We start from the raw sequence: 25,524 nt of genomic DNA on the forward strand, positions 1-25,524 counted from the left end.
GTACAAATTTTCATACACAAAGACAAGCACTGCTATTGGACAAGTTCATATCACACAAACACCAAATTTGTATTTTCCTACTTGTAGTTGTCTCTTGGTAGGATATTTTAAATGCTCTCTATAGCATTTTACACCAAAGGAAATGTTCAGTGATAACAATGTTAGAATACATTAACTCATGGTGCATTGATTTATAAAAGCTCTTTTAAATATAAGATTATTGACATTTATACTCTATATAAAAATTTTAGCCAATAAATCATGTTGCTCAGAATGTGCAGGCTCAACACTGACTCTCGTTATAAAATGAATGATCGAAAAATTTCCTTTTTATATTAAGTTTTTAAATGTTTATTTATTTTGAGACAGTGTGCGTGCATGTGTGTGAGCCAGTGGGGAGGGGTGGCTGGGCGGGGAGGGGCAGAGAGAGAGAGAGAGAGAGAGAGAGAGAGAGAGAGAGAGAGAAAATACCTAGCAGGCTGCGTGCTATCAGCGCAGAGCCTGATGTGGGGTTTGATCCTACAAAATGTGGTATCATGACCTGAGCCAAAAACAAGAGTCAGACACTTAAGCAACTGAGCCACCCAGGCACCCCCTAAATTGTAGTATAATATTTTATCTATCTTAGGGAGACTACCAAGACTAGGGGCAATTGTTTCTGCCAAATATTTATTTATATCTTTTGTTTTCACTATCTTCAGGGTAAGAACATAATATGAACTAGGACATGTTGACTCTAAACTACCAACACTGATTTGTGTTTTCAAAAGTACAGGATTAGCCGCACTGCTCTAATACCACTACATATACAGGAGGAAATCTAACTGGAACCACAATGGAGCTTTTTCTCTCTGACTTAAATTTCATGTATTTTTTTTCTCCTTGTGGATTTATCCACTTTGTAATTAGACTGGTCTAACCCACTCTGTTTCAAGGTTCCCTCTCTGTTTTGCTTACTCTTTCTCCTCTTCTTATTCTGTCTTTCCACCCCTCAGGGCTGTATTGCATGAGTTTTACAAGTTTCATTATCTTCTACCACAATCAAAATGAATAAAACCTCAAAGGAGCAATTTCTAAACAATAAAAAGCATATACCAGCTTCTCATAAAAATGTAATTACTTATACAATCACATTAATATTTCAAAGAAGGCCCTTTTTAACAGGGTCGGCACAAACCACAATATGACTCAAATGATCAAGGGACTTGACACACTCATGGGCTCAGGAGACTGATGCCTCCTGGCTTTGGTTCCCTGGGGGTTTCCCCACTAACCTCAGGATGTTATCTTATGGGCATCTGAAACATGACAAATACACTTCAAGGCAGTTTAAGCACATACTGTCCACAGCTAATGTATTTATAATGAAAACACTTGTCTTATTAAGTCAAGTCATGTAACACTCACCTGCACCTGCTGCCTTTGTGTGTTTAGCATATTTGGGTCAATTGACAAGGGCCCAAGAACACTGACCATCAGTTCTTTTTCCACAAGCCACTGTTTTAACTGAGCCTCTACCGTCTGGAATTGGGTTAGATTATTAGAGGATTCTTCCAGTTTTTGTTGTCTATCAACTGTTAATTGATTGAGTTCTTGCCACTTAGAATCTAAAAGAAAAAGATAAAAATAAAAGAGGTGTTTGGTTTTTATACATTAACATCACTACATGTATGAAGACTGCAGGATAGGACTCAGAATGATACATAGGTGGCTATCATTGCATCTTTGTAACTCTTCTTACACAGTCGATTAAAGCCTACTCTAAGGGTTAACGGCATTTAATGATACAGATTTTATGATGCTGGTGCTGGGTATCAACCGAAGTACATGAAAAATAAATTTGAATCTGACCCTAGAAGATAATGTAGAATAATATGGAATATTCCTTAAATCAAACAGGATCCGGAGACCCTCATTTCTTCTAGAGGTCCTATACAGTCTGTTTATTCAACAATAACTGCCCTACTAGAACGATGAACATTAATTCTTTCCTTTAATAGGAAATCTTCAATGATCAATTCTGGGCAAATGACTCCCACGTTTGTATATCCACACCCATTCTATTTTATTTAAATCACCACTGACAACCAGCTGCTTGAAAGTTACACTAGGAAATCTCACCGAACCTTCACACTTAACATAAAAAAAATCACTTTTTATTCCTATCGAAACTGGCAGATTTTTCCGATTTTAGATTACTTTGAAAGGTTATTCTCTCTTCCACGTCACTGAGAAACAATAATTCAGAATGTTCTTTCATGACTCTCCGAACTCCTATATCCTTGATCATAAAACCTGAAACCCATCCTTTACATTCCTAGTGTCCTAACGCCATTTTGGTCCTCATCATGGTGTGCCTAGACTAGTGTTTCTCAAACCCCAGCTGCATTAGAATGACCTGGAGAGATACAGGTTGCTCGGCCCCATCCCCAAAATTTACAATTCAGGAGGTCTGAAGTGGGGGCTGAAATTCTGCATTTCTGGAAAGTTCCCAGGTGACACTGATGCTGTTGCTCCCAGGAGCACACCTTTGAGAACTACAGTCCTAGACTACTAGTCTTACCACGGGTTTCCTTGTAATTAGGGTATCCCAGCTGCAACCAATTTGGTTCTAAAATAATTTCCCTTAAAAAAATCACTTAAATATGTAATTTCTGTGCTCATATCCTTCAATAACTAACTCCTCACCACCTAGATGATAAAATCGGAAGACTTCTGCCTCACATTCAAGGCCTCCCACAAACTGACCCTAATCCCTAACAGTAGAGGGTATGCAGTCTGAGATGAAACCTCTAAGCTAGCCCTGTTTATCCTACCATTATCATCCAAACAGGCTTCTGCTTACCTAAGCCCCATACCTAAAACAGCCCTATCTCCTCTCTGTATACCCCAGCTCTGTCCTTCGTCACAATTCTACTAGATTTCTCTGCCAGGAAGGCTTTCAAGCTGTTCCCACCCTCACACAGTATGCTCTCTGAGGCCAAGAGTTATTGACCAGCATTTGAACACATTAGTCACTCAATAAACAGTTACTGATGGGCATGATTAGTTGACCTGACAGATTTTTTCATCTAGCACAGTACAATAAATGGCTGTTTTTAATAGAACCCAGTCCCGAAAACCTCACCTGATAGCATCATTCTATATGGCATGTTCCAATCAAATATAATCTGACAACAAAATAATGCAATTCAAATAATGAATTGGGAGGGAGAAATATCAAAATCTTATCGGGAAGATTTTTTGAAATATGCATTTCTTACTCTCACCCCTATTCTCAAATATCTTGATAATACTGTCCTAAGTAACTCTGATACCCCAGGTGACAGCCACTGAATTAGGGACAAATTAATTATAATGCAATAGGAGTCTATAGTTGGACTAAATACAGCTTAGAACATTAGGATCCCTTAAAATAACTTTTGAAACTAAAACATATTTACAGATTTCTAAATTTATCATAGCATATCTGACTCTAATGGAAGGACAATATTTAGCTAAACATAATGGAACAATTGAAAGTAAAAGAATTCTTCTTATAATCATAGTAAACACACAGCAGTTATTATGTGCCAGGTACAGCTTGTCTGAGCCGTACACACATTAATTCATTGAATTCTCCAAACAATACTATGAAGTAGGGAAAATTAGTACCATTGTCTTACGCGCATTTTCCTTATCATTATAATAGTGAAATGGGGTGATAAGATAATAGAGCTTGTGAAGGAAGTTCCTTGTTTAGGAGAAACCATTTCTATGGGGACAGGATAGAGATGGGAGGATAACTCTAGATAAAGAGTGAAAATCACTAGATTTCTGTAGGGAGCTACTTTTTAACCCTGATGGGGAAGAGAAGAACACACAGTAGGGGCCAAACGAGTCCCAGAAGGAACTTCATGAAGGAGAAGGGAGTTTGTCTTTTCCAGACCAAAGGGAATATATATGTGTGTATGTATGTATGTATGTATGTATGTATGTATATATATATGTGTGTGTGTGTGTGTACATAATACATACACACACACATATACACATGTAAGAAATATTTAAACTAAAATATAATAAAGTATAAAAAAATAGAAACACCAAAAATCAAGTAAAAAACCAGTAATGAAAACATGTTACTCAGTGCATAGCATTTTATTTCCCAGTATCTACCCTCTTTATAAAACTAAACTTAGTTATGGTGTTTAGCAAGAAAAATACAAGATACCCCAAGTCTCAGTACAATATAATTTGAAATGGTATTTTTAGGGGCGCCTGGGTGGCGCAGTCGGTTAAGCGTCCGACTTCGGCCAGGTCACGATCTCGCGGTCCGTGAGTTCGAGCCCCGCGTCGGGCTCTGGGCTGATGGCTCAGAGCCTGGAGCCTGTTTCCGATTCTGTGTCTCCCTCTCTCTCTGCCCCTCCCCCATTCATGCTCTGTCTCTCTCTGTCCCAAAAATAAATAAACGTTGGAAAAAAAAAATTAAAAAAAAAAAGAAATGGTATTTTTAAATATGCAACATTTTAAACACGAAATATTAAGGCAAATTCAAAAGTAAACCGAGGCTGTTGGATAATTTTTTTTCTGATAAAGACTGTGATTAAAAAATAATTGTGCTTCTTTCTATTGGTGGACTCTGGTTAACATACCAATTTCTGTCAACATCTGTTTCCATTTGGGGGCCTCAGGAGTATCTGGGTTCTCCTCCAACAGCTCTGTCAATTTGTCTTTCAACTCCTGCACTTTGTTTACATTTTGCTTCAGTTCTGCCTCAAATGACTAACAAAAGGAAAAAAAAACTGTGTTAAAGTATGTCAATATCAAAAGACAAAAACACAATTACAACAGACGAAAATATCTACTGTTAGGTGCTGAAATGAGTGAGGACCAGAATTCAGCAGATAATTATTCTCCTTTCCTCTTCTTAACCAATCTTCAACTATCTGATAAAGGAATCCCAAAGAGGAACACTACTACTGTGGAGAAAATTACTCCACTTTCTGTGGAGAAAATTACTCTACACCCTAGTACCTAGGAATAATTTCTTATTATCCTCAAACAAATCCCTTTGGAAAAAAGGAAGATGGCATCAATATTGTAACTGAGAAGAAAATCAGTCTGGATAAAAGCTGGCAGGTTTGAGAATCTACTAGTGAGTCAATGCTTTTCTGGATAACACATTATAGAATTCAGATACAGGTAATCACATTTGTAGACATTTTTGCCATAATTGCCACAAAAAGTCATTTCCCCCATCTTGACAGTTGCAGAAAGAAATGCCATCTATTGAAGAAAGGGAAAGCATAAGCTACCCTATTTTATGCTGGACAGAACAAATCCCTAATACACCTACATAAATCTTTTCTAATAGTTGACTGGTTAAAATCCCAGACTTAACACGATTTAAAGGTGGCAAAGCTGGGGCATCTGGTGGGCTTAGTCGGTAGAGCATACGACTCGTGATCATTGTAGGTTGTAGGTTTAAGTCCTATGTTAGGTGTAGAGATTACGTAACAATAAAATCTTTAACGTTTTATTTTTTGAAAGACAGAGAGACAGAGTGTGGGTGGGGGAGGGTCAGAGAAAGAAGGAGACACAGAATCTGAAGCAGGCTCCAGGCTCTATGAGCTGTCAGCACAGAGCCTGACATGGGGCTCGAACCCACTAACCATGAGATCACGACCTGGGCCAAAGTCAGACACTTAACCGACTGAGCCACCCAGGCACTCCTAAAAATAAAATCTTTAAAAAAAAAAAACAAAGAAAGGTGGCAAAGTTACCCCAAACAGTTCACTCATCTTTGTAATGTCTGTGTGTAAAACAGATTCCTATTATCATCACTTTCTACAGAAAAACATATGAAACAAAACTGGCAAATTACTTGCTGAAGGTTATAGAGCTAGAAATCACAATAGGGGTCCTGAGGGTCCCATCTGAATGCTAGTCTGTTCTTTTTTAGGTCTTCAATAAATATATCCACAGAATATACCTTGTTCTGTTCAACTTGAGTCTTCACAGCTTCCGCATCTGTAGGCGTAGGTGCCTGATGCCATTTTGTTGCAGTTTTATTCATCTTCTGTAGCCACTGCATCATTGCACTTGATTCTTCCTGAGCCTTTTGCAATTTGGAGAGTTTGCTATTCAGTTCAGATATTTTGTCCTTAAGTAAGAGGCCAAGATCTTCATAACCATGGCTTATGTCAGTCATATCCTTTTTAATGGATGTTAACCCTGAAAGTAGAAAATAAAATAAAATCAGATGGACACATTTTCAAGACAGTTTAGAGTTAGAACTCTAGAAATAAGTTTGCTTTACATGTTATTCCCTTGTATTTTCTCTATATTAAGCCTACCATGATAAAGTCATAGAATTTTTAGAACTAAAGGGTTAATATTTCTAAAAAAATTTTTAGAATTGTAATACTATTTAATAACAAACAATTTAGGTACATTGCATAATACCAAAAACCATAAAATGCTATATATTAATTTCTTAGAAATCAAACTCAAGGAAATAGCTCAAAGAATGTTATTCCAAGTGACAAAATATCTTAAATTACTTAACCAGAAAAAAGGAACATAACCAAATACCAAACTGAACTACCAGGTTTCACTAACTTCAGATGAACAAAATTGCATGGAATGTTATATTAATATGATACTTATGGCAAATGACTATGATAATAAATAATTATTTTAAGTCAAGGTTGAAATTTCGATATAACTACTGTTCATCTCTAAAGATTTTTTCTCAAAAACAAAAACAAGGGGCGCCTGGGTGGCTCAGTCGGTTAAGCGTCCGACTTCAGCTCAGGTCATGATCTCACGGTCTGTGAGTTGAAGCCCCGCGTTGGGCTCTGTGCTAACCGCTCACAGCCTGGAGCCTGTTTCGGATTCTGTGTCTCCCTCTCTCTCTGACCCTCCCCATTCATGCTCTGTCTCTCCCTGTCTCAAAAATAAATAAACATTAAAAAAAATAAAAAATAAAAACAAAAACAAAGTTACTGTAATCAATAAGCACTTAAAGTTACTATTCACCTTTATTTGCCAAAATTTCTTGAGTATCTGTGGCTGCTCCTTCACCATTTATTATTCCACCTGCAAAATTATTAACACTGAAGTAGTCATAGATTTCAATAGTATTTCTACACGTTAACAGTAGACTGCATTAACTCAAACCCCATAAACAGTAGTCATTTACAAATGTTACTGCTATTTGAAAATGTAGACCACTGATTCAATTTCTAAATCAAATAAAGGTCGAAAATTTTAAGAAACTTTCTTGTCTATAAAATTCATTCTTAAAGTGGTAAGGTAACATGATCACTTTAAATACTAGTGTCAATAACTTTAGATTAATACAGTAATCATTAAGTATTAATTACAAAACAATTTTGTGATAAAATTGCTTTATTGCTAAATTTTAGTGATAATGTCCTTGAAGCTCAAAAGTTGCTCACTATGTAAGTGTGTTGCATGAAGCATAAGTGACTGACAGACAAATCCTTACTTAAAAATTTGAAAATTGTCTGGTACAGTTACACAGTGTTATTATGGGTTTAATGGAAACAGAATGAGGTACAAAGACATGAAAAGTTAAAAGTAAAACAAACACACAAACCCTATTACTAAAACCCACATTATGTCAACACAGAGACAGAAGAACACAGTGGTTAGAAATGCCTGGGCTTCAGCGTATGAGTCACCTGAATTTAAATCCCAGCCCCGCTAATTACTAGCTGGGTGACTGGACAAATTAATCACCACCCCAACCGAACGGGTGGGGATAATAATACCTAATTTAAATGCAAGAACACTGTAGGTATTCAAGACAGTTAACTGACTGCCTAGCAAATAGGAACTACTCAGTAAGTAGTAATTACTCCTCTCTAATTATATAAACATCTAGCCTTGGTTCCTTTTTGATAAGTAGAGTATTAAAATACTGAATTAGACTTTCTCATGTGAGTTTGCATTGGCTTCCTATCTAAAACACTAGACACATGAGAACAAGATTAAAACAATAATATTTCAATATCTAAATCTTAATCTAAGTTTGGTCTCTTTAAAAAAAATCACACATTGACATTTTGGTTGAAAGTGAACATATCCTGATGATGCTCAAAAATGATTCCTACCATGCTTGTTAGTTATCAAGAGTAGGAAAAAAACTTTTTTTTTGTACCTATTGCAAATACAAAGTGGACCTGAAGAACTAAAAGCACAATAGAATTCCTTTTCTAAAAACAAAGCCAAACAAAACACTTGACATTTCAGGAAATGTGATTAGAAGAGAAAGGAGAGGTCATCACACCATATATAACATTAAGTGGGCCCTTAAATGGGGTTAATAGAGCGGAATAAATGGTTGAGAGAGGCCCAGCGGGAACATCAGTCTCACAAGAGGGGCAGCTAGGGGGCTGGGAGGGACAGATAAACCACAAAGGATACTCAGATATTCTCAGAATAAAGATGCAAGATTTGCCTCCATCTGTTCTTGTATTAAAAAAAAAAACACACCAATTTTAACAACATAAATATGTTTTAAACTATTGGGGCGCCTGGGTGGCTCAGTCGGTTGAGCATCCGACTTCAGCTCAGGTCGTATCTCACAGTTGGTGAGTTTGAGCCCCGTGTCGGACTCTGTGCTGACAGCTCAGAGCCTGGAGCCTGCTTCAGATTCTGTGTCTCCCTCTCTCTGCCCCTTCCCCACTGATGCTCTGTCTCTCTCTGTCTCTCAAAAATGAATAAACATTAAAAAAAAAATTTAAACTTAAAAGCATATCCACAACTTAAATGGACTGTAGAATCATTACTTATACATGACTCTCCCCTTGTGTTAAGTGGCTCAGTCATGACTGCAATTTAGATATGCTATAGTTGTTTTCTGTACAAAATAAAGTAGATGCTAAAGGAGATGGGAATTTTTAATTTTTTTATTATTTATCTTGTTGAGAGAAACAGAGACAGCACAAGGAGAGAAGGGGCAGAGAGAGAGAGGGTGAGCGAGAATCCCAAGCAGGCCCCGCTGTCAGTGCAGAGCAGACACGGGGCTTGAACCCACGAACCCTGAGATCATGACCTAAACCAAAACCAAGAGTTGGTCACTTAACCGAATGGGCCACCCAGAAGCCCCTAGATGGGACTTTAATTTTTTAAAAAAGGAGAGATTCACCCTACACAAAAGAACTGCTTCTTTCTTTCACCTCTCCTTTCCCAGGAGACCAGACTCATTTATCAAATATTTCAAAGAGGATTTGAGCATCTCCATTAATTACGGTAAAAAAACCAAATTAGAATCTGCTCTTTCCTCTTCCCCAATCTAAAGCTCCCTATTCTTACGTATCAATCTGGCTACATTTCAACTGTAGCCTCTAAGAAAATGAACAGAAGAGGAATCTGAAATTTGACTCATTACAGATACTCCTCCATATGGGGAGCATACTTTTAGGGCATGCATATACATGCCATCTTTCTTGTCACTTTTCTTTTGTGTTTACTTTATGCATCAATTTAAAAACTAAGGTAAATGAAAGTAACAGGGTCAGACCCAATTCTTAGGGGTTTCTCCACGGATGTAAGTAAAGCACATACCTGATTTGACCGCTGCTATTGCCTTTGCAGGGGTAGTGACAGCACTGATTAGGTTACATAGTGAGATCCCACTGTTGTTTACTTTCTGAATCTCTGGTGTTTTTGAACTCCACTTCTCTTGTAATTTCTTGAGATATGAAAACACATTATTTTCCAGTCTTCATAATAGTTTCAAAGTTACACATTATAATTCAATTTCTTTAACATATCTTAAAGCAATGATGACTGTGGGTCCTGATTCATGGGGGCACGGATAGAGAAAAAGGCACCATCCCTACGTGACTGTTAACACTGTGCCCAGGTGACTGTTAACACTGTTAGCGGTGAGAAGTGAGGTATGGTCCATCCTGCATTCTGCTCCTAGCCACAGTGGAAGTCAGGCTATTTCTAGCTGCCATGGATTCCAAAGTAACTGTCAACTGCCAGTCTGAAGACTATACTCAGTAGTGGCCAAATTACAAGAAGAAAGGTACTAGAAATGATTTTTTTAAAAATGGGAATTCAGAGTTCTATTTAATAGTGAGTTTTAATCATCAAAATTTCAATGAATTTTTAAAAACATACATCTCCACAAAGTTGGGAGTTGGGATAACTGCTGTAACTGGTCATAACTTTTATGATTTGAATCAGTTGACAAGACTTGTACACTATTTGTACTAGGGATTCAAATACTGGTTACGGTGATGTATCTGAGCTAGAGTTAATTGCTGAGTTGAAGAGCAGGGTCTTTTACGTAACGTTATGAGAAATGGTATAAAAACTGAAGCTAAGTAGAGATTTGATGGGGAAGTAAACTTGGGTACTAGAACAGGCAGCCACTAATAAATATCTTTCAAAAATCAAATTAAGTCAAAGTTTGTGTTCTTCCTCAAAAGGATCAGAGCTATGTTATGACTTCCAAGTATCACCAAAATATACCGAACATAAATGAGGATCTAACTTAATATGATATTAGATAAAAAGAAACCACTAATAGTCTTTTAACCTCTCATGACTCACACAGGCAAGTAAGAATTAGTATTAGATAATGATTCACCTTAGTTTCTTCCAAAGATTTTCCTAAATCCTCTGCACCAAAAGAAGGCTGCACAATAGGAACTCTTTCTGTTGTTTCTTCTATCCATGACTTCAATGACTTAACAAGGACTTGGAAAGCATCCATCTGTTCTTGACAAGAAGATACAGCTTCTTTTCTAGATAACAAAATTATGGAAGAATTTAAGTCTCCGACAGAAAATACTCCAAAGAAATAATTACTAATAAATAAATTATTATTCTTGTATCAAGCTTACTATTAAGAAAAAAATATTCCCCTATGCACTCTCTAACCCTTGATAAGAAGAGGAAAGGTATCATAGATCCAAGTGAAATCAGCTAAATAACTATTTTATTCCTCAGGCACACTCCACAGAAAAAGATAGGAGCAGTTAAGAAATCTGTAACCCATATGGTAATGGCACTCTATAATGCTACATAAACTCTAAGGCTATATAAACAGTTTTAACATTATTTAGATTCAGCAAACTTTGATCTGTCCACTTTATATGGTGCTTAATGCCAGCAGGCACAGAACGGGCAGGGAAACATTTACACATCACTGACATGAGGAAAACATCCTGCCATCTAGTGGTTTCTATTCGACACTACAGTCCTTCTAGTGGATGGATAAACCAGGTGCCTCAGAGAGTACAGTTCTCTCCAAACTCTCCAAACATGAGGTGAGACCTGGTTACAAGAATGTTAACGACCACCTCCCCCACAGATCCTCAGAACGCTCCCCAATGAACTCTAGGATCTTTCTGTACACTAAGCACCTTGGAGGGAGGGCACATGCCCAGCAAGGAACAGCTGTGAGGACAGTCCCATTTGGTACATGAATGATGACCTATGGATGGCATGTGCGCATGTGCATGTATGTGGAATAGCAACATAGAAGAGTCCACTGAAGCTGGACTAATTACTGATGACTACATGGTCTTAAAACTGGACCATTCTGAAGGAAGAAAAAACCTAGAGTTGACCTAGGAAAAAGAATATTACTTCCGTGCAATGTGAATTAAATATTATGTGACAAGATGGAAAATGTAGCTCTGGAAATAGTATAGATAATAGCACTCAAAAGTTTTAGGTAGAGGATCCTGAAGAAATTAAGTATAGGTAAAAGATAAGTGTTTTCCATCTTTGTGGGTTCTTTAGCAAAACCAAATGTATATTCCAAACTAACATGAGATCAGAAATATGTAAAAGTCTAGCCACAAGGTTTATTTCTAAAAAGCACAGCTTTTTAGCTCAACTTAGGTTCATTTTCTCGTTTCTTATTTATTCATGGAATCATTTCTTTCTACAACTCTTTAAAAGGTAAACTATTTTACGTTTTAAAAAGGCCATCAAGAATCATTTTAAAATTGCGCATAGCTTCTGAATTGAGCCCAAAAAGCAATGAGCCATGAGCTGTCTTTCAAGGTTATTTCTGCTTTTGCAAATAAAATGTGCTATTCGCCAAAAACTTCAGAGACTATAGTGACTTTAGATTATTTTCAGTAAAACACCACCACCACTATTTTTCTTCATAATACTCTCTACTTTTAGGAAAAAGTACCGAATTTCCTTCCTAAATATTTTAACAAAAATGCACTTAATTTTAATCACAAAAAAAATGTTATCAATATAAAAGCACTTACAAAGTAGTCATATGCTTATTCTCAAGTTTTATTTCAGGTATTGACATAAGCAAAGAAAAATAATTCATTCTTTAAGTGTCAAGTAGACTAAAATCCAATTTCTTAAGGAGTGCTTACTTTTGTTTGATGGTATGCTCCATTTCCTTGAATTTCTTTGACAAATTATTTGTTTTTTCAAAAACCAGAGCCTTATCACCTGGCAAGCCATGGCTGGAGATCTCCTTCAAAAGACTGTGTAAAACTTCAAGATCTTTCTTATGTTCTAAGAATTCAGAAGTTGATTCCTACAAAGGATTTAGATATTTAATTAATAGAAGATACTGCTAGATTTTCAGATGGCATTCTATCTACCAAGAGGTATGTATGGAACCAGAATGGCTCTCCTCAGAATTTCACAGAAGAATGATCCCGCCTGTAGTCAGTACTCTAAATATAAATAAACATGCAGTAGGCTGTTTGAAAGATAACATAGTAAATTTATTTAATTTAAAAACGTACTCTTCATACTTTTTGTGGGTTCTGGCATATAAGGTACTTTTAAGATCTTTAATATGTGCAAACTGTGTATGTGAGACATGGTGTTCATTTCTAATCAATGAGCAAAACATGTTAAGGAGAAGATGGGGTTTGGGATTTTTAAAGGAGGGAAGCACAGATCCTTACCAATCTATCAGCAATTAATCTATCAGCAATCTATCAGCATTAATAATGATCGTTAATTATAATTTCGCTAATACATGTATGAGCTGGTCTTAAATGTTAATATACTTGATTAACCTCGTGATTATTAAGGAAGACACACCTGCATATATTGAGACAATTCACTAACGTCTTTTCCTGGCACATCTGTGTCAGTAAGAGCCTGAGTTTTTGTTTCTAAAAACGTTTGGAGCTTTTCTGAGAGGTTCTCAAAGAGTTCTACTTTGGTTTTGAGCTCCTCCATCTTGGCCAGTTTTTCTTTGTGTTTATGACTAGCTTCTGAAAACCGAGCAGACAAGTCTTTCATCTTGGCCTGCAGTGAGGATGCAGTGGATGGGTCTGAGGTCTCCATAAATTTCTTCACTTTTTCATTCATGGCATTTATACTGCTCTGACGACCTGCAATATCCTGTTCCAACATCTGAAATGAACCAAATAATGTGTATGTTTCACAATGATGTTTACAAATAGTATCACAGAGTGTTAAAAACATCACTATTCATAAAAACATGAGCTTGAACCACCTGTGACTGAGGCAAGTTAACGTTGGAACTGACTGACAAGTCTGATCTGTCCCTGGAGGAACACAATCCCAAATCTCTTCAAGAGAGACTGGAGAACAGCTGGCAAGTTGCCTGAGCAAGGCAGGAGGCGGCTGCTACTCAGCAGCCCCTGGGATCTAATGGAGCCCTGGGATTATCCATGGTCCTCATTTTTAAAAGGCTAGACAACAACAAGATTGATCTGATTAACCTCATGTGCAGCTGGCTGAAGCTGTGATACACACGATAGGGCTCATGTATGTGTAAGCCCTCTGAAATGAATTACACTCATGAAAAAGTATACAAAGCTCTCTCTATACTTCTTCACAGAAAAACTGTTCTGACACATGTGTTTTGGTGCAAGCAATACTGTCCAGTTATACTCAGGAAACCCCTTTTTCTATATCCTTAAATTGATCTTAAATCTACCCCTTCTTGGGACTTTTTAAACATTTTTTTTTCATCTAAAAGTGTTTTTTTTTTCTTTTTAAATGTCACTTACAATGTTTTTACTGATCACATCCTGAAGAGCAGCAGAGTTTAAGGGCACTTGACCTTGTTCTTTCAGAGAACTTTCCACACTTCCCATCCAGTCCAGCATTTCATCCAGGCCATCCTGCACACTCAGTGAGCGGGTCAAGGTTATCTGGAGTTTTTCATTTCGTTCATTAACAGACTTGGACAGATCATCATATCTCCCAACAATGTCATCTAATCCAAAGAGATCAGGAAATGTTAACCATGAAGTTCTCTTTGACCTATTCCTTTTCAAAAATACACTAAGGTGAGTCACAAAACTTCCATACCAAAATTGGAAAAAGGAAAAAGTTTAAATGATAAATTCAAAATACATAATCAGAGCACCATCTAAAAACTTAAAAAAAGAAGGAAAGCATCTCAGTGGAATATAAAAAAAAGAATTATTTCTTAAAAAATAGTTCAAATATATGCCATCTGCATTTGAAAAGAGATTTTTGGATGCATAAATATTTGAATTGTCGCAGAGACTGTTAAGTGGTCTAAACTGCTGATGTTTGGAATAAATATTGGTTCTCAACCTGACATTTCAAATTAGCCATACTTGGTAACTATATGGGGGGGTAAAGGTGACAGTCAGATACAGCTATTCTCAAGAAACAATACACAGCTATAAAAAGATTTATCAAGAATTAACCCTCACATATAAAAAGTTATCTCTCCCATGTACACATATGCATTCTCTGTCTCTCTCCCATCCCTCCCTCTCTCTCTCTCTCTCTCTCTCTCTCTCTCTCACACACACACACACACACACACAATTAAGCTTCTGTCATCCTTCACATCCTAAGCAAAGTACTCAAATGCACAGAAATTGACAGATCCAAACATGAGAAAATAAATATAATCAGAAAACAGATAATGAAAATTCACTCAAAATAAAGAGGGTTGAGGTTATGCTTCTAAAATATAAATAGAATGTATTTGAAAAGTTTGATAGCAGACAAAAGGGAAAAATAAATGTTAACAGCTTGACCTATCTCAGATGAGATTAACTTTCTTTTCAATTAAGATGCTAAAAAAAACAGCCCATTCTAGCCAATTTTTCACTCAAATATAAAGTTCTATATTTTAACATCCTACATTCTGTACTGCAGACCAAAAAAAGTTCAAAGAACAATGATTTTAAATGTATTAATCTCTCTCTGGAATAATCATCAATTTGTCACTCACTGTACAATAATTTGAAACATATTTTAATTACTTCTGAATGCTTTAGTTGGATACATTGTATGTGCAGTTAGCAGAAAACTTTGACCTGAAACCCCTCTCTAAAAGTGAAATATTTTACACGTTGTGTTTGGTCCATGGAACATAATCTATGTAAGCAATATTTCCCTTTGATTGTTTTAATATATAATGAGAAAACAGTTTGACAAATTTTCACTAAATTGAGAGGTTAAATTTAATTTAAAGAGACAATCATGCTTCTGCCACAGAACATAATGAAGCCCTGAGAATGTGGAGGCGGAGTGGAGTGGGGGGCATAGGGGAGTGCACTGAATATGCAACAAGATTCTATCAGCAGACAAAACAAGCAGCAAGTTCAAATACAAGCCCTGCTTTGAAAGTCACAAGAGAAGATACTCTGAATTGCACGTAGTGATTGATTACCAGGTGAACTGCTTCTCAAATGGGCAATTCTGTGCATCAGCAGGGTAACGTAGGCAATCTGTTTAGCCTTGCTAAGGGACGTCCCACACAAAGTCAGCTATTTTAATAAAATTAACACATCTTGAATGTTACTATTTTCGTATTTCTTAGTGATCAAATACTGTCACCGAAGTCAATTCTTGCTTTTACTAAGTGAATATTGTTTTATAAAAAGTGACAAAATGAAATCTACTGTAAGAATATTAATTTTTTAAGTGGTTGGTTTTCTTAGAGGTCACATAGATCTTAGAGAAATTCCTCTCTTAAATATATTTTCACATATTCCTAGAAACTTATACCACATAAAAATTTTAAGTCTTAAAATAATGTGTAATATGTGGAGTTTTAAACTAATAAAAATGAGACTATGTACAATTAACAGTGGGAAAAATGTCAAAATGCCTCTGCAAATAACAGCAACACATATAACATAGTCTTTCTTTCTTCTCCAAATCTCTGTGCCCAAGTCTTTAAAGCAGTTGGATGCAAATGTGGGATGTCAAAATGGTACACTGGTATATAGGAACAAAATGTTAGACCTTCCATTCATATTTTTTACCTTATACTTTAAAATGTTATGTTTTTGTATTTTATAATTATAATACACATAATGCAATAAGACAGTAACATGTACGTAACTTATAAATACACATGCATATATGAGGGTGTATGCTGAAAATTATTTGATAGAGGTGCGTGATCAAAGAAGTTTAGACATCTTTAAGAATGTAAAAAAAGTTTTCCTTCTACAGAGCAGTTTTAGAAAAGCAAAGCTTCGTCCTTCTCTTCATCTAAAATTTCTGCTCAGATTTTAATTCACACTTTCTTTGATGTGAAAACACAGGCCCAATTATCGTATAAAACATTAAGTTTTCTATTTCACATGTAGAAATATATAATAACCTGAAACCACACATTAAATAATATGAAAAGCAGCAAAGTCAAAGCAAAACATACAGTAAGACAGCAAGCATTTATCGATACCCCCACTGTGCATTTACTATAAACTAAACATTAAGAGTGGATACGAAGAATAACATGCAATAGCTCTTTTCTTAAGAAATGTTGACTCTGAGAGGGCACAAAAGCACCAACATAACTGGATACAAGTTTCTAGTATCACCAAAGAACTGGGGCAACTGGAACCCTGTGAGACCCCTCAAAGGCTTCTAGAAAATGGAGAGCTGGAAATGTTGGTTTAAAGCACATCTCTTAGCCCCACGCTCCTGCTTTCAACAAAGACAGACCCTCCAGGGAGTCTCTTTTGGCTACAGGATTAGAGGCTAGCTCTGCCCAATGCCATCAACCAAAAGAATCTGAAGTTCTACTTCCTGTGGTGAATATTACATAGAGTTTCTGTTACATTTTCTAAAAATAAAACTAAACTTTAAATATACTCCTCTCAAAGAATACAACCCCCACTCCCAATATACGTGCCGAGAAAAGCCATGCCTCTTCCCAGATTGAGAAGCACCATTTCACAGTGAAAGGCCATAAACAACACAATACACACTAGTGAACGTGTTCTCCATATCAGAATATCTTCATTTAGGATTTACCCGGGAGATGGGGCGCCTGAGTGGCTCAGTCGGTTAAGCATCCGACTTCGGCTCAGGTCATGATCTCACGGTCCGTGAGTTCGAGCCCCGCGTCAGGCTCTGTGCTGCCAGCTCAGAGCCTGGAGCCTGTTTCAGATTCTGTGTCTCCCTCTCTCTCTGACCCTCCCCCGTTCATGCTGTCTCTCCCTGTCTCAAAAATAAATAAATGTTAAAAAAAAAATTAAAAAAAAAAAAAAAAGGATTTACCCGGGAGAAAGTGAACAAGGAAATCAATACTCACCCAGTGTTTTCTGGATCTCATTCTTGGCTGGAAGTAAAGATCCTCTGGCATCTAAAAGGACTTCGGCCGTTTTTTTCAGTTTCTCTACAGCCACCTGCTGATTGGATATCTGCCCTTGCAGAGCCTGGAGGATTGAATGCCTCAGTTATACTCAGTAGGACTAAATGGTATATTTCCAGTATAAAAAAATTGCTTACAGTAAGATAAAGTTAAATTGGACAGAATAATCTCTTCATCATTACAAACTTAGAGTCCTTAGAGTAAGGCCAGTTATAAAGTGGTGTTAGCAAAGACATCAACCAGTCAGGATAATACAAATTCAGTCTTGAAATTAACCCTTGAGCATATGTTCATGATACGTGGCCTGATTCTCGATCTTGCAACCCTCTACCTCTAGCCTGAGATCCCCTTGAGTCCCCACTTTGAGACTTCAGAGGATACCCTCACTAACCACCAGAAAACAACAACAAAAATCAACCTGACAAAAAACCTCTGGGACTCTGACTCCAAGTAAGGAAACAATTAGGGATTTCCATTTCAATACAAAATCATGTTTATATCTGTTTATTCAACAAAAGTTACTTAACATCTAACAAATCCAAAATACCTTGCTATGTTTGTGAAGATCCAAAAAAAAAAAAAAAAAAAAAAAAACCCAAACAAACCAGACATAAAGCTCACCCACAAGGATCTGACAGTCAGAAAGTGTTAAGTGCTACTGGAAACTGAGAAGAGGAATAACTGGGAAGGGAACTGACATCCACCTCCATGGTGGTGAGACTGAGGTAAGTCCTGAAGAAAACGTAGATTGAGGCATGCAGGAGTGGAGAGGGGTAACAGCTCCCTGCAGAGGGACAGATGGGGACAGAAACATCCTAGGAGAAGGGGAGGGTCCCAACCAGTTAGAGAATGTGTATGGGTGAATAAACAGTACCAGGACCGGGAAGGCTTCAAATGTCTGCTAAGGAGTTTACATTTTACCCTGCAGCAATGGAAAGTTATTCAGGGCTTTTGAATAGGGACTGACATGCTCAGAGCTGTCTTAAGAGAAGGCTAAATTTGTAGCACTGTGTGGGATAAACTAAATGGGTAAGAAATGAGGGAGAGACACCAGTTAGGGGCAACTTAAGCAGTTGAGAGGCAGTGTTCTGGACTGGGAAGGTAGAATTGGTGATGGAGTAGGGGAGGGACCACAGCACTTGATAACTGGTTATCTAACACTGTGCTGTGTCATATGATAGCCACTAACTACATGGGGCTTTTTAAATTTAAAATTAATTGAAATCAAACAAAATTAAAAATTCAATTCCTCAGATGCACCAGCCACATTTCAAGCACTAAGTAGCCAAGGGTGAGGAGTGGTTACCACAATGGAGAGATTACAGAATACGTCCACCATCACAGAATGTTCTATCAGACATCACTGCTTGAGGGGGCAGGAACAAGAGAAAAGACAAGAGAAATATCCAGAGTTTTTGAGCCTAGGTAATTAATGGAATTTGTAAGTGAAAGTGGGAGCAAAGGAGAGTCTGGGAATTTATGACTTCAAAGTACTCTTAGGACCCTCATATAGGAAAAAAACCCAAGGGTGTCGGGGTGGCTCAGTCGGTTAATCATCTGACTCTTGATTTCTCAGGTCATGATCTTGCAGTTTGTGGGATCAAGCCCTCCATCAGGCTCTGCACTGATGATGCAGAGCCTGCTTGGGATTCTTCCTATCTCTCTGCCCCTTCCCCACTTGCACACTCTCTCAAAATAAATAAACATTAAAAAAAGAATTAAAAAAAAAAGAAAAAAAAACTGAAGTTGGAAAGGGAGTTGACTCTGAACACAGGCTGGAACTAGACATAAAGCACTGGAAGCCAAGACCCATGGTGAGACTGCTAGAGAAGAAAGTGGGAAAACACTGGAGAAGAAGGCCATAAGGAATCACAGAGAGTTCTACGTAAGTGATGAGAAGGGAAAAAACAAACACAAAAAACCTATCATCAAGGAGATGGAAATCGCTGGAACAATTCTGTCCCCAAAGGTTACAGGAAGACAGAAAGTGGAAAATGTTATTAATGTCATCTGCTTTAGAAAGGATACTATAACCTTGAATCTGAAGAGAAGCCCCCATTTCTCTAAGCAGATGCAGCTCAACAGGTAGGACAAAGAGAGAAGTAGAGGCAAGAACCACAGATAAGTCTTCCAGAAGTTTGGCCCGGCATTCCTAACCCCTCTGACGTAGCTGTGTCTAAATGGGCCACTGTCCACATGGGCCCCATGCTTGGCTTTCATTTCACTGAAGCTACTCAAGGTCCTCTTCCAGTCTCACATTCGGATTTCAAATTCAAATTCCCCTATGTCCAACTGTAGATGAACTCATCCCTGGCCATGGGCCCAGGTTTCCAACTGGCTCTTGATCATTTCCATCTGGGTGTAAACAGTCACCACAGACTCAAAACACTAAATCTGAACTCATCATCTCATCCCCTACACCTGCAAGTCTCCTGGTGTTGCATCAGGTGATCCAAGTAGTAACTCTGAGGCTCCTCCTAGACTCTCCCTCAACCCTCCTTTCCACATGCAAATCCACCACCAGGCCCTGACAATTTTACCTGCTTAACGGTGTTTCTGTTTTTTCTTTAATCAGACCTCTGTTCTGTATTTCGGGATCACTGCAGGATAATCTCTCACTCAACTCAAAAAAGCATCCTAACTGTGCTCCCTGTCTCCAGTGTCTTCCCTGATATAGCCTCCCCAATGTGTTCTATCTAAAATATATACTGACTAGATCACTCCTCTCTTTAAAATCTTTCAGTAGCTTCCCAGTGCCTTCATAAAAAAGGGTTGAGTATACTCTAAAAGGTCCGATGAAATCTATTCCTTAATTCTATCTTCAATATCATCTTCCACCTCCTGTTCCAGAAATGTCCAACAACACAGCTATTTTGCTCAGGCTGGACCCAATGTTTAACATCTCTACATACTAACCTTCTCATGCAACCTACCCCTCCCTGTTATCCTGAGCCTGGCCTCTTATTCACCCTTTCATAGTCAGCTGGTAACCCTCCTAACTTTCTCTTCAGCCCTAGTTCTAAGTACTCCCTGCAGGTTCTCCCATAAATGCCCTGTGAATATTACTGGGTTTGTCTCTTCTTTTAAACTGTAACCTCCTTGAAAACTAGGAATTCATTCCATTCAGCTTCCTTTTATCACTGCCTACACAATGTCTGGCATATAACATTTCTAGAATAAGTAAATGAATGAAAATAAATAAAAATATCAAGTATAAGATCCAGAAAGATCCTCTTCTGTTTCAGCCTTCATTTCAGACTAAAGCAAATGCCTACAGCCAATCACAACTATTTCCTCCACTAATTTTTATATTCAAGAAAACTTAAATGACATATGGGCAGTACATATATGTCAAAAGGCCCACTAAGCTGTGGCCAACCTGTGATTTGTGATCTGTATACCAGATCCTAACGTTGTCCCAAGAAGCCAAAGAATCTGTGTCAGAGTGGGTCTGTCTAGGAAATTCTTCCAGATGTTTAGTTATAGAAAGTATAAAAAATTCCTCAAGACAGGAACTTTACCTAGAACCAGACTGAAATCTAAGACACAGCTTACCTGCATTGCATGCTTATTTAAGAGATGGAATAAGGTTATGGATACCTCCAAAAACAGATTTTTTTAGAATGTGCACTCTCCAAGGGGAGAATCAGGGTTTCAACATCTGTGTCTTCACAAAATCTTACAGTGGGCCTAGCACATAAATGTCTACCAAATAAATATGTGTCAAAGTTCTACAAAAACATCCAATACCAAAGATGGCCCTACTAAACATCCTAAAACTTAGAAATGGATTACAAAAGAAGCATTTTTTTTCTTCCCCTCTCCCTTTCAAAACATCCCACGTCTTTTCTCTGCATAATTATGTTTAAGAGAGTCAACAGTTTTTAATTCCCAACATGTATTGGGTTATAATTTGGTGATAGCAGCGGTTTACAATACTACTTTAGGATAAAACTGCAAATTAAAATAGTCAAAAGGGTACCATATGTAGTTTTTAATGGATCTCAATGACATTAAAACATGAAAGAGCATCTATGACCGGAAATACTGAAAGATTATGACCTTGGGCCCCTTGCCTGGACCAGAGAAGCGTGAAATCTGTAAAGGGCACTTGTCCAACTCATAGAAGATTCCTGACTTGACACTATCCCTGAGATCAAGGCAAGGCTACAGGGTGGATACTGCCAGGCAGCATGACCTAGCTCCACACCTGCTCCCAAACCGAGGCCTCTCAGCTGGTCCCCAAATCCTGTCTTTCTGTGCCTCAGATGGGACAACAATTTTGTTTGGTCCATGGATTTTCCTGGAAGCCGATCCTGAGGAGGTCATTATAGCTCAGTGGTATCAGAGTGCAGACAACTCAGCTAACAGTCATTTGAATAATAATGATAATGACAATGTGCTATTGGGAGAATTATTTCACATGAACCGACTTGGGTACCCCCAAATCACATTATCTGCCCAATAGAATATGTTAGCATTGCAAATGTAGACAAAACAAAATGTGGTAGTCTTATGTGTTTATATTACTGTTAAAGAAAAATAATTTTACATGTTAATAAAAATGAAAGAAATGGAGACTACCCAACCCTCATAAAAATTTATCCTTGCTACATGCTGAGATCATCTGTGAGGAAAATATGAACGTATGCCAAGAACAACTTCAATTGCACATTTAATTTTTTAAATTATGCTGTGGCTTAATTAGAATTTAATCTCCTTTGAGACATTGCTCTCCTCTTTACTATTTCTTTGGCTGCCTTGTGACTGAAAGAATCTTCTTCCACAACACATACCAAGTAAGTTTTCCTGTTTTAGAATTAATCCATGTATCTGTTTAACTTAAAAGCCATAGCATTCTTTGGGGTTTTTCTTTCTCTTTTTGCTCCAGTTATAAAAAAATTACTTTCATATAGTATGTAATCAGTTTCCTGATAGAGACCTAACTTGAAATGTGTTGTATTTTATATACTTTCCTATACTAAAAGCACCTAACTTTTTTTTAATGTTTTATTTCTTTTTGAGAGAGCATGAGCGGGGGAGGGGCAGAAAGAGGGAGACACAGAATCCGAAGCAGGCTCCAGGCTCTGAGCTGTCAGCACAGAGCCCGATGTGGGACTTGACCTCATGAACTGTGAGATCATGACGTAAGTTGAAGTCAGATGCTCAACCCACTGAGCCATACTGTCTTTTGACACATAATCAAGTGTGACCTGAAAACTTAATTAAGGCAGATTTGTTCCAGTGCTCGTGGGAAAGAAAGAAAGAAAGGGTAAAAGCAAAGAGGTCCAGGACTGATAATGCACATCTAAAGGAAGGAAACAACCCCGGGAGGCAGCACCACTGCAGGGATTCTGACCTGGAACTGGACCTCTCCCGGGTGCCTAATGTGACCGTGAGTAAAGACAGAAGCAGCGCCCTCCACTCTCCTCTCCTCCGGGCACCTCACCTCCCTCCTTTCATCCCGTGCTTCCCATCCCCATCTCTCTGCCTTGGCCTTAACCTGCCACATTTCACTCTGGTATGACCTCCAGGCAGAAGCTGCCAGTCTCAGGCAGTAACTAACATTACAGTACCTGTTTTCCTTGTAACAGCACAATAATAATGATTTTTTGATTCTGTAACTAACAGAGGCAACTAAACTCTGAACTGTAGTTGTTTAACGGACAATACTGTGTTTACTTTCTAGCTACAGCAGCAATAAGTGACTGCTACCCACCTGCTAAAAGAAAAGACAGAACAGATTTATGAAATGAAACTTTCAAATTCAAAATTATCAGTCACATGGAACAGGAGTAAAACACTTCAAAAGTTATCTCACTACATTAAGATTTTAAAATAGGCTTTCGGTTGCACAAGTGCTCAGTCGGTTGAGCCTCCAGCTCTTGATGTCAGCCCAGGTCATGATCTCCCAGTTCGTGAGTTCAAGTCCCATTTTGGGCTCTGTGCTGACAGCAAGAAGCCTGTTTGGGATTCTCTCTCTCTCCCTCCCTTGTTTGTGCACTCTTTCTCTTTCTCAAAATAAATAAATAAACTTAATTTTTTTTGAAAAATAAATAATATACGCATTAAATTGAAGATTAATACCCACTCTTCCATTGTGGGTATTCCAAGACTTCAATTATTCAGTCTGACACCAAGCCTGCATTTTTTGAAGAGCAGGTAGACTTTTTGAGAACTGTGCTAGGTAATAACTGAAGTTTATGTCTCTAAGAATTACAGGGATACTCAATAGGAACACCAATCCTGGCCCTCAGACCCCAGATGGGACAGTGACATCCATTCTTCCTTTTCACCTGTTCATTCTTGAACAAGTATTTACTGAGTACCCACTTTGGACCATGTACTCTTCCAGGTGCTGGGGAGGTAGCAGTGAGCAAAACGGAGGAAAACACACCTACCTTCATGGAACTTACTTGCAACGAACAAAATAAAGAAGTGTAAAGATAAGTAAGTGGCCAGGGCAATAGTGGTTTTTCTTTAGGGAGGAGGGAGCAGTGGGATGTCAGCCATAACAGCAACATCCAACAGTTAAACAACAGTGGAAAAAACAATCTTATTAGAAAGAGAACTGAACTGGATGGTGAATTAGAGTTGCACCTCCCTTTAGAAAGACAAGTACTTGGGGTGCCTGGGTGGCGCAGTCGGTTAAGTGTCCGACTTCAGCCAGGTCACGATCTCACGGTCCGTGAGTTCAAGCCCCGCGTCAGGCTCTGGGCTGATGGCTCAGAGCCTGGAGCCTGTTTCCGATTCTGTGTCTCCCTCTCTCTCTGCCCCTCCCCCATTCATGCTCTGTCTCTCTCTGTCCCAAAAATAAATAAATGTTGAAAAAAAAATTAAAAAAAAAAGAAAGACAAGTACTTTTCCCATACTTTATTCCCCTTTCCTATGTGAAACCATTGCACAAGTGTGGGGAGACGGATGGCTTTCAGTAAGACGACAGAAGGGTTGATCTCTCACTTTTCTCTTTCTTTCTTGCTCTCTCTCTTACCTTGGTCTCTTCTAATTGCCTTTGCAGATTTTTAGGGTCCACAGCAATAGGTTCAGATAAGTGTTTGCTTGCTGTGACCTCACAGGCTTGGAGCCCAGAAAGAAGTCCACATGAGGCATCTTCATAGTGTTGATATTTATCCACCAAGTCTTTAAGATTATTCCCGAGGACATTGCACTAAAAAAAAAAAAAAAAATCAGAAGAAAAAAAGCGTGGGGGATTAAAATCCCACTATCTTCGCATGTATTAAAAACCTTAGGACCTATGAGTAATGCAACCTGGAAAACACCAGACTTTAGCCAAAGTTCGCGAAACCTACAGGACTAAGATTTTCTCTTTTACATGCAGAAGCATCTTCAAAGAGTAACAATAAAAACAAAGAGGTAGTTCTAGATTTATACCAATTCAAAAACATATTTACAAGATCTGGGTCTTACCCCAGAACAAAGGATTTAGGAATCAATCACCAGAGGAGGCAAATCTACCAGGGCACATTCCCAAGGAGTTTTATACACCATGTGTACAGCCATGTATTTGATGGAAAGGTTTTCAAAGTGCTTATAATAAATCACTCATATGTTACACAAGACTGATGTTGCACAAGGAGGACAAATAATCTAGATCAGAATGAAGCAAAGGCCAATAATCAATGATGCTCTTCAAACCATCTGTGCAACTTGGCCAGTGTGTTCAGCTTATACTGTAAACAGGGAAATGTTCTTCGTATTGTTTTGTTTTTAAACAGAACTCTTCTGCTTGTCCACAAGAAGAAGCTGAAACAGTCTGTTAGCCATTAAGTATTAAAATAGTGCACTGATCAAAGATATCTGCAAAACAAACAAGAGTCATATATGTGAAGGGAATTATCCGAGATGAAACGTCACCTCCCAAGCCTGAGAGGATGCAAATTAGCAAGCAAATTAGCAAGCCACGCTTTGGGCTC

At 38.0% G+C, this 25,524-nt stretch overlaps 1 protein-coding gene across 19 annotated transcripts in view; it reads right to left on the minus strand.

The window, feature by feature from the left end:
- Window positions 1-25,524, minus strand: part of DST (dystonin) — a 496,232-nt gene that overhangs the window by 100,032 nt on the left and 370,676 nt on the right. For 18 of the 19 annotated variants that reach the window (XM_043591694.1, XM_043591680.1, XM_043591693.1 and 15 more), the window contains 11 exons: window positions 24,582-24,758; window positions 17,531-17,654; window positions 14,004-14,212; window positions 13,063-13,380; window positions 12,378-12,544; window positions 10,616-10,772; window positions 9,580-9,706; window positions 7,024-7,083; window positions 5,975-6,216; window positions 4,635-4,764; window positions 1,408-1,607 (listed from right to left, as the gene is read on the minus strand). In XM_043591694.1, coding sequence (XP_043447629.1) covers window positions 1,408-1,607; window positions 4,635-4,764; window positions 5,975-6,216; window positions 7,024-7,083; window positions 9,580-9,706; window positions 10,616-10,772; window positions 12,378-12,544; window positions 13,063-13,380; window positions 14,004-14,212; window positions 17,531-17,654; window positions 24,582-24,758 — 1,911 coding nt within the window. The remainder of the gene's footprint in view (window positions 1-1,407; window positions 1,608-4,634; window positions 4,765-5,974; window positions 6,217-7,023; window positions 7,084-9,579; window positions 9,707-10,615; window positions 10,773-12,377; window positions 12,545-13,062; window positions 13,381-14,003; window positions 14,213-17,530; window positions 17,655-24,581; window positions 24,759-25,524) is intronic. The other variant, XM_043591685.1, reaches the window with a different exon arrangement.

This window comes from Prionailurus bengalensis, chromosome B2 (genome assembly GCF_016509475.1).
Source record: "Prionailurus bengalensis isolate Pbe53 chromosome B2, Fcat_Pben_1.1_paternal_pri, whole genome shotgun sequence".
In the NCBI taxonomy this organism is placed as follows: domain Eukaryota; kingdom Metazoa; phylum Chordata; class Mammalia; order Carnivora; family Felidae; genus Prionailurus; species Prionailurus bengalensis.